Source organism: Rhinoraja longicauda, chromosome 11 (assembly GCF_053455715.1).
Source record: "Rhinoraja longicauda isolate Sanriku21f chromosome 11, sRhiLon1.1, whole genome shotgun sequence".
Classification (NCBI taxonomy): domain Eukaryota; kingdom Metazoa; phylum Chordata; class Chondrichthyes; order Rajiformes; family Arhynchobatidae; genus Rhinoraja; species Rhinoraja longicauda.
Genome location: NC_135963.1, coordinates 1,098,849 through 1,108,950, shown reverse-complemented (window position 1 = coordinate 1,108,950; position 10,102 = coordinate 1,098,849). Strand labels below are relative to the sequence as shown.

The window sequence follows — 10,102 nt, the reverse complement described above, 5'->3', positions numbered from 1 at the left end:
CTCCAACAACTCTCAAGCAAGTTGGGCACATTGATTAACACCCTAGACATCATCTTAAGGTCATAAGGAATAGTAGAATTAGGCCATTCGGCCCATCAAGTCTACTCTGCCATTCAATCATGGTTGATCTATCTTCTCCTAGTCCCATTCCCCTGACACCCACACTAATCAACAATCTATCTATCTCTGCCTTAAAAATATTTACTAACGGCTTCTACAGCCTTCAGCGGCAAAGAATTCCACATATTCACCACCCTCTGACTAAAGAAATTTCTCCTCATCTCCTTCCTAAAAGAACGTCCTTTAATTCTGAGGCTATGACCTCTAGTTCTAGACTCTCCCACTAATGGAAACATCCTCTCCACATCCACTCTATATAAGCCTTTCACTATTTTGTATGTTTCAATGAGGTCCCCCCTCATTCTTCTAAACTCCTGTGAGTACTGGCGCAGTGCCGACAAACGCTCATCATAGATTAACGTACTCATTCCTGGGATCGTTCTTGTAAACCTCCTCTGGACCCTCTCCAGAGCCAGCACATCCTTCCTCAGATATGGTGCCTAAAATGGTGCTTAAAGATTCATTCCCTCCACCTCTGTTTCACACTGGCACAGTTCACTGTGATAGAACCATCAAACATTTAATGTGTCACTCAATCTGGCAAAACCTTCCAAACCAACAGCCAAGGACACCAAACACACGGTCTCAGCCCATCCTGACGTGAAAATATATATCACCGGCCCTTCACCAGCATGGGATCCAACTCCTGGATCTCCATCCTCAACAACACTAATGAAGAATCTTGACCAAATGCTGCTGCAAGTAAGAATTTCATTGTTCTGTTTTGGGATATATCACAATAAAACACTCTTGACTCTTGATGACCAATTGCAGCTTACGGTGATCGCTGGCCATTATCCTCAAGGCCAAGTACGGATGAGCACTAAACTCTGGCTTTGCTGACAACATCCACACCTTAGAAAATGAGCAAATAAAATAAATTTGACGTTTAATCTTTCCATGGTATATCAAGTTCAGTTTCACCATGGGGTGTAATTTCATTGTAGCCAACTGTTTAAACAATAAAGTAAAATTTCCACCCTCCCTAGTTTGCTAACTTTGAACTCTCCACTTCCTTCTCTTGCCCAGACCATCACACAAACCAACCTCCCTCCCATTGACTCCATCTACACTTCATGCTGCCTCAGCAAACCCACCAGCATAATCAAGGACCAGTCTCACACCGGTCACTCCCTCTCCCATCAGGCAAGAGGTACAGACATGTGAAAATTCACACCCCCAGATTCAGCTGTTACCAGGCAACTGAACCGTCCTCTCACCAGTTAGAGAGCGGTCCTGACCTCCCATCTACCTCATGGGATCCCTCGGACTCATTTTAATTGGACTTTACTGGACTTTATCTTGCACTAAAACATTATTCCCTTTATCCTGTACCTGTACACTGTGAATGGCTTGATTGTAATCATGTATAGTCTTTCCACTGATTGGATATCATGCAATAACAAAGCTTTTCACTGTACCGCATTACACGTGACAATAAACAAAACTAAACTAAACTATCCTAAGGAAGGGCACCCGAGTGTCCAAGCAACAATGGCAGTTATTGAAACAACCCCATTTGCAGGAATCCTAAAGGCCAATTCGCTTGAGAAAAGGAGAAATATTTGATTTCGCAATGGGATTTTTTGTAACTGTTTCCTCTTGTGAAGGTTATCTGAGATTACAACAGGATCTGGATGAACTGGGGAAATAGGCCAAGAAATAGCAGAAGGATATTAACACAGTTAATATTAAACATGACTTCAAACAGCATCTTGAGTATGTATTGACATCAGAAGCATTCAAGCAAGAGTCAAGTGTGTTTAATTGTCATATGTATTGGCACTGGAACAATTAAATTCTTATTTCCTGCAAGATATAAGGCTCGTTAATGCAATTATACAGATAAATAAACAATACTCAATGATATTCTCAATTAACAGCAATGTAATAAAAAGGAACTGCAGATGCTGGTTTATACCAACGATAGGCACAAAGTGCTGGAGTAACTCAGTGGGTCAGGCAGCATCTCTGGAGAACATGGATAGGTGACGTTTCACAGAGTGCTGGAGTAACTCAGCAGGTCAGGCAGCATCTGTGGAGAACATGGATAGGTGATGTTTTGGGTCAGGACTGAAGAAAGTTATGGGTTGACTTCTGAAGAAGGGTCGCGGCCCAAAACATCTATGTTCACCCAAAACATCTATGCCCTATCCATGTTCTCCAGTTATTGCGTGACTTGCTGAGTTACTCCAGCATTTTGTCTCTAAATTAACAGTAATACTAGGTAGCCATAATAGTACAAAACCGAAGACTACAGTGCAACCAAAGACAGTCCGTATATCACGGGTTCAAGGCAAAAGGTTTAGAGGGGATCTGAGGGAGAACCTTTGATCCAAAGAATAGTTGAACTCTGGACCACTCTTCCTGAGGTAACTGAGCCAGGCACTGCACAACAACATCATACTCAGCTGAGCATTTAAATTGCAGAGACGGGTTGGATGGGTACTTATTGGTTGGCACAGAGATGCTGAAGGGCTTCTATACTCGACGACCTCTGCTAGAAGCCAAAGTAGATAAAACCTGATTTTGGAGATAGAAAGTACGTTCGATATTCTACATGAATGGATACCAGCATGGATAGCAAGTTGGCTGGATGGCAGAAGACAAAGAGTGGCAATAAAGGGTTTTTTTCTGGTTGGCTGTCAGTGACTAGTGGAGTTCTGCAAGGGTTAGTGTTGGGGCCACTATTCGTCATGTTGTATATTAATGATTTGGACAAGGGAATTGAAGGCTTTGTGGCCAAGTTTGCTGATGATACAAAAATAGGTGGAGGGGCAGGTAGTGTGGAGAAAGCAGGAACTCTACAGAAGGATTTGGACAGGTTGGGAGAGTAGGCAGAGAAGTGGCAGAGAGAATATAGTGTAGCAAAGTGTGGAGTCATGCATTTTGGTAATAGGCACAGACTACTTTCTAAATGGGGTGAGAATCCAGAAATCAGAGGTGCAAAGGAACTTGGAGTGCAGGTGCAGGATTCCCAAAAAATTAATCTGCAAGTTGAATCCATAGTAAAGAAAGCAAACTCAATGCTAGAGGGCTTTATTTCAAGAGGGCTTGTATACAACAACAGGGATGTAATGCTGAGAAAGAACCTTTTCACTCAAAGAGTTGTGAAGCTGTGAAATTCTCTGCCTCAGAAGGCAGTGGAGGCCAATTCTCTGGATGCTTTCGAGAGTTAGATAGAGCTCTTAAGGATAGCGGAGGCAGAGGATATGGGGAGAACGCAGGAACGGGGTACTGATTGTGCATGATCAGCCATGATCACGGTGAATGGCGGTGCTGGCTCGAAGGGCCGAATGGCCTACTCCTGCACCTATTGTCCATTGTCTGAGGCTCTATAAGGTGCCGTTCAGGCCACATTTGGAGTATTGTGAGCAATTTTGGACACCATATCTGAGGAAGGATGTGCTGGTTCTGGAAAGGGTCCAGAGGAAGTTTATAAGAACAAGCCCAGGAATGAGTAGCTTAACCTATGATGAGCGTTTGTCGGCACTGGGCCTGTACTCGCTGGAGTTTAGAAGAATGAGGGGGAGGGCGAGGTGTAGGGGGGTGGCGAGGTGTGGGGGGGGTGCCGGGTGGGGAGTTTGGGTGAGGCAGGGGAGTGAGGGACAGAGAGAGTACTCTGTCATTCATTAACATCATTACTGATTTGCCATTTCCATTCCATTTTCCAGCATTATTTTGATTGCATTAATATCCGGAAATGTATCGATCTGACTGTTGAATAAACTACATAGCTTCCGGGGTAGAGTTTGATTCATCACACTGAGTGAACCAAACTACCCACTGTGTATCCTGTCTCTGATCTCTGTGATCCATCACCCACAGTCCACAGACAGCTCCCTGCTCCAACCCCAGACCCCGGCAACTCATGACAATGAAATCACCTTCAGTTCTTCTAAACACTAAAGAACCATCGCGCAATCTGCTCAGTCCCCCCACATACAGTAAAGCCTCACACCCCTGGAACCAGTCCGATGTATCGTCATCGCCATCAGCTCCAAGTCACAATTCTTAACGGTTTGTTACTGTCAGGTGCACCGAGATACGGTGAGAATATTTGTTTCACATCATGTCTATAGAGCACGCCACACCCGAGTACATTAGGTTAATGCAAAGGAAAAAAGAAACAGAGTGCAGAATATAAGCGCCAGTGTTACAGAGAAAGTGCAGATTTTTAAAAGTGCAAGGCCTGCAATGAGTTAAATTGGAAGATTATGAAATCATCCTTAGCATATGAGAGGTTAAGACGCTGAAAACAGCAGAGAAGCTATTCTTGAATCAACTTTGTCCAACCTTTCATAACTAATCCCCTCTTTTTTGGGGGGCTACGCAGTGGGACAGCAGTAGAGCCACTGACTCACAGCACCCAAGACCCAGTTCGATTCTGATCTCTGGTGCTGTCTGTGTGTGGAGTTTGCATGATCTCCCTGTGACCGCATGGGTTTCCTCCGGGTTTCCTCCCACTTTCCAATGACGTGCACGTTTCTAGGTCAATTGACCACTGTAAAGAAAACTGCCCCCAGTGTGGAGGGAGTGGATGTGAAAGTGGGATAACGTAGAAGTAGTTTGAATTGCATGGTCTTGGTGGGCCAAAGGGCCTGTTTCCATGCTGTACCTCTAAATTAAATTAAAGTCTACTAAATGATTAACCTCAGGCAGGATACAGACGGTATACCTGGGGTTAAGCATGAACAGCAGCCACTGATATAGCCCTAATTTCCAGAACAAAAACTGATTATTTTAATAAAACACAAAGTTTTTGATTTCACAATAAGAACTACCCTGACAGCCACTCAGATCAATGCAGTCCTTGTTCCAACACCCTGTCTGTCGAAACACAGGAATTTCCCCCGCACTGTGCCATTTGGCAACTCAGCAATCTCAGCCAATTATCCTTCAGCACTTCTCAGGTTCGTCAACCTGTGTGAGACCCACCCTACTATTAATCACCTCCGTCCCAATGCAATAAACACCTTTAGTTTCCCAGCAATTCTTTGTAACTTTATTTGGTATACCTGGAATCCCTGTACAAAACCACCGGAGCTCAGGGATGTTAGGTTTAAAGACATTTTTCCCTGTGTACCTTTTCAACTCAACACAACAATGTTCAAAGCAAGTGAAAAAGATGGTTCAATAAGCATTGAAAGTACAAGTGTTGGGCTTAATCCGATTCCAATGATCCTGTAAAAACAGACCATGGGAACAGAAAGTTATATTATGGAAAGTTTCTATTTCAAACGGGTCGTCGAGTAGCACATAAAGCTGTGAATTGTAAAAGACTGAGTGATACTATTTTATCTACAGAAATAGATACATTTAGTATTTGCGTAACATATGTCAAAACTGGGAGATTTATTCAAAGTAACAATTTTATTCCCCTCACATACAGAGATTTAGAAACGTTTTACACTAAGCAAAGAGTACTCGAGTAAAACATAATATTTACACCAGAACTATCAAACATTCTTTACATTGAAAATATTTGGGTATGGGGAAGAGAAGAGTGAATAACTTGATAAGGCAAAGTAAGTGTTTACATTTGCCCTTCCCTGGTTCTACACAAATCATCCTGTAGCTAACAGCACAGAGCATGAGTGTTGGTATTCTAAAGGAATGTTTGACTTAATATTTGATAACGTGAGCATACAGGGAAATTAATGAATTTGAGCCATTTACCAACAAAAATCACAAAGCTTGAAATTAGCACCTGAAATGATGTGCAAAGCACAAAGTACAGGAACTCAACAAGTCAGGCAGGAATAATCAGGCGATGTTTCAGGTCAGGACCCTTCCTCAGACTAGAGAAGGGTCTGATAAGGATCCTGACCCGAAATGTCATCTGTGCATTTTGGAAAGTTTATTCACATTAAATGTTTCAAACAAGTCACCACATTATTTAGCACACTCACCAGCAACACCATGTTCCTGACCACAGACACTGATCATGCAACTGGAAATCATTAACTAAAGTCAGAACAATGATCAAAGGATCGTTACCAAAAATACTGGATCCTGAATCACATCCCTGAGAAGTTGTGATTTTAACAGGCACAGTGGAGAAGGATCAATGAGTGTTCCACCCATCCCAAACGAGAAGCGGATAAATTTTAAAGGGAGAAAAAAAGTAATGGAAAAGAAGGGTCAGAAGAACTGGGAAGATGCGACCAAGCAATGAATGACCAATCGGAATTCCACTGAATGTGATAAAGAACACTCTAGTTCCCAGGTAGACACAAAATGCTGGAGTAACTCAGCAGGTCAGGCAGCATCTCTGGAGAGAAGGAATGGGAGACGTTTCAGGTCAGACTGAAGAAGACAGCTCTTGTTCCCAGAGCTGTCCAACTAAAGGGAAGATTGAAAAAAAACATAGAAAAATAGGAGCAGGCCATTTGCTGTTCAATATGATCATGGCTGATCATCTAAAATCAGTACCCCGTTCCAGTTTTTTCCCCCATATCCCTTGATTCCTTTAGCCCCAAGAGCTAAATCTAACTCTCATGAAAACATCCAGTGAATTTGTCTCCGCTGCCTTCTGTGGCAGAGAATTCCACAGGTTCACAACTCTCTGGGTGAAAAGGTTTTTTTCCTCATCTCAGTCCTAAATGGCCTACCCTTATTCTTAAACTGTGACTCCTGGTTCTGGACTCCCCCCAGTGAAATGATGGATGGAGGGAGCAAAGGAGGGAATAATGGAGGGAGAGATGAAGGGATGGATGAAGGCACAGAGGGAAGAGTCTGGCAGGAGACAGACACAAGAGAAGAGCTGATGAGATGTTGGGATGGATAAGAGATCGGTGTGTTTAGGGAGGCAGAGCTTGAGGGGCAATGGGGGAGGGGGGAGTGATGCACACGGAGGGACTGTTTGGAGTGAGGGGAGCAAGGGATTGGAGGGGACAGGGAGAGCGGGGGAATGGAAGGAATGTGATGGAGGGATGGATGGATGGATGAAGGCACAGAGGAAGAGAGTGATCGAGTGAGGAAGGGAGGGGGAGAGGGAGCGAGGGGGAGAGGGAGCGAGGGGGAGAGGGAGCGAGGGGGAGAGGGAGCGAGGGGGAGAGGGAGCGAGGGGGAGAGGGAGCGAGGGGGAGAGGGAGCGAGGGGGAGAGGGAGCGAGGGGGAGAGGGAGCGAGGGGGAGAGGGAGCGAGGGGGAGAGGGAGCGAGGGGGAGAGGGAGCGAGGGGGAGAGGGAGCGAGGGGGAGAGGGAGCGAGGTAGGGGTGGATGAACGGACAGGTGGAGGGGCGATGGAGGGATGAAATTGTGGATGGAGGGAGCAAAGGAGGGAATGATGGAGGGAGAGATGGGTGAGTGGATGGATGATGGGACAGATGGAGTGATTGATGGTGTGAGGGGGTAATGGAGGGAGAAATGAAGGGATGAATGGATGAAGGGACAGAGGGAGTGTAATGGAGGGGGGTGATGGAGGGAGAGATGAAGGGATGAATGGATGAAGGGGTGGATGAAGGGATAATGATGGAGGGGGGGATTTGGGTGTCAGGGTGGTGATGATGGAGAGGGGATGGTGATGGAGAGTGGTTATGGAGAGACGGAGTGGGGGTCACAGAGAGATGGAGGGGGGCTGATGGAGAGATGGAGGGGGGTGTTGGAGAGATGGAGGGGGTGATGGAGAGATGGAGGGAGGGGGTGATGGAGAGATGGAGGGGGGTGATGGAGAGATAGAGGGGGGTGATGGTGAGTTGGAGGGGGGTGATGGTGAGTTGGAGGGGGTTGATGGAGGGGGGTGATGGTGAGTTGGTGATGGAGAGATGGAGGGAGGGGGTGATGGAGTGTTGGAGGGGGGTGATGGAGAGATGGAGGGGGGTGATGGAGAGATGGAGGGGGTGATGGAGAGATGGAGGGGGTGATGGAGAGATGGAGGGAGGGTGATGGAGAGTTGGAGGGGGGTGATGGAGAGATGGAGGGGGGGGGGTGTGGGTGTCGGGATGGTGATGACAGGAGCAGGGCATGGGGGTACAATGTCATGGATCAGGGGCCGGTCCCGGGGGGGGGGGGGGGGGGGGTGAGGGTCCGGGGTGGTGGCCTTACCTCTCCCCGGCGGCTGAGCGCCCCGGGCCGGCTGATGAGCGCGGTGCCGCCGCACACCACGGCCGTGTCCTCCACGAACACGCAGTCGGGCATCGCCTCGTCGGCCGGCAGCTCGGTGACGACGAGACCGAGCCGCTCCCGCAGCGCCTCCACGTAGAGCCGGTGCTCCTGCCGGGCGCGGGCGGTGTCCACCCCGCTCCCCTCACCGGCGCCGCTCTGCCGCCGCAGCGCTCCGCCCGCCAACGACTCCGGGATCCCCCGCACCAGCGCGTGGCTGTAGCTGCTGCTGCCGCAACCGCCTGCTCCTGCTCCTGCTACCGCTCCCGCCATGGCCGCGCGCGCTCTGACTGCCAGCGGACTGCCACCGCACCGGCCACCGGTCACCCCGCCCGCGCAACCGCCCCCGGCTACCATTCACCCCGCCCTCCCCCTCGCCCCGCCCGCCGCGCCCGCCCCCGCCCTCCGCGCGCCCCGCCCCCATTCACTCCGCCCTCCGCGTGCCTCCGCCCCCGGCCAACCGTCACCCTGCCCTCCGCGCGCCCCGCCCCCATTCACTCCGCCCTCCGCGTGCCTCCGCCCCCGGCCAACCGTCACCCTGCCCTCCGCGCGCCCCGCCCCCATTCATCCCGCCCTCCGCGCGCCCCCGCCCCCGGCCAACTGTCACCCCGCCCTCCTCGCGCCACTGGCGGCCAACTGTCACCGGCCGTGCGCTCCCGCCCCCGACCCGCCCTTCGCGCGCCCCCGCCCAACCGTCACCCCGCCCTCCTCGCGCCACTGGCGGCCAACTGTCACCGGCCGCGCGCTCCCGCCCCCGACTCGCCCTCCCTCTACCTCTACCCTCCCTCTGTCTCTTTACCTCACGCCCTCTCTCCATCCATCCCCCTCTACCACTCCCTCACTCTCTCCATCCATCATCTCTCCATCCATCCATCCCTCTCTCTCTCTCAATCCCGCCCTCTCTCTCCATCCACCCTCTCCCTTTACCACTCCCTCCCCTCTCCATCATCTCTCCATCCACCTTTCTCTCTCTCTCTCCATCCACTCCTACTCCATCCACCCTCTCTCTACCACTCCCTCTCTCTATCTGTCTCTCTCTCCATCCGCTTCATCTTTCTATTCATCCTTCTCTCTCCATCTATCCCCTCCCTCTACAACTCCCTCGCTCCCTCTCCATCATCTCTCCATCCATCCCTCTCTACCGCTCCTTCTGTCTCTTCCTCATTCCCTCTCTCCATCAGTCCCTCTCTTTCTACCACTCCCTTCCTCTCCATCCATCCCTCTCTCCAGCATCCCTCCCTCCATCCTCCCTCTCTCCATGCCTCCCTCTACCTCACCCTCCCTCTCCATCCATCTCTCAACCCCTCCTTCCCTCTCTCCATCCCTCTCGCTCCATCATCCTCCCTCTATCTCCAGCATCCCTATCTCTCTCCACCCCTCACTCCATCATCCCTCTCTCTACCCCACCCTCCCACACACCATCATCCACCCCTCCTTCACACTATCTCTACACCTCTCCCTCATCCCTCCCTCTCTCCACCCATCCCTCTCTCTACTCCTCCCTTCCTTTCTTTCCATCGTCTCTCCCCCTCTCTCTCTCTGCCCCTCCCAGACCCCTCACGCTCCATCCTTTCTCCCACCACCTCCCTCCCGCTCCATTGATTCCCCTCTCCCCCATACTCCCCCCCCCCCCCCCCCCTCCCTCTCCCTCCCACACAGCGAGGTCCTCATGGCTCAGCGAAGCTGAACGTAATTTCTCCAGTCAACCGATGAGATGACTGCAGCTTCACTGTTGCTATCTCCTGCTCTCTACAGGAACAGGTTAGCTTATGGTCATAAAATCCCTTGTAGGCATGATGCAATGAAATCCCTTGTAGGCATGATGCTCACAGAGTAAGTAGCGAGCATGATAATGATAAATACAAAATTAAATGCAG

The 10,102-nt window shown here is 49.6% G+C and overlaps 1 protein-coding gene across 1 annotated transcript; it reads right to left on the bottom strand.

The window, feature by feature from the left end:
* Window positions 1-5,253: 5,253 nt before the first annotated feature.
* ddah1 (dimethylarginine dimethylaminohydrolase 1) lies at window positions 5,254-8,559 on the bottom strand. The gene is made up of 2 exons (XM_078408077.1): window positions 8,169-8,559; window positions 5,254-5,304 (listed from the first exon to the last, which is right to left on the bottom strand). The coding sequence occupies exons 1-2, from the start codon at window positions 8,496-8,498 to the stop codon at window positions 5,254-5,256; spliced, it is 381 nt and encodes a 126-aa protein (XP_078264203.1). The 5' UTR covers window positions 8,499-8,559.
* Between the last annotated feature and the right edge of the window lie 1,543 nt (window positions 8,560-10,102).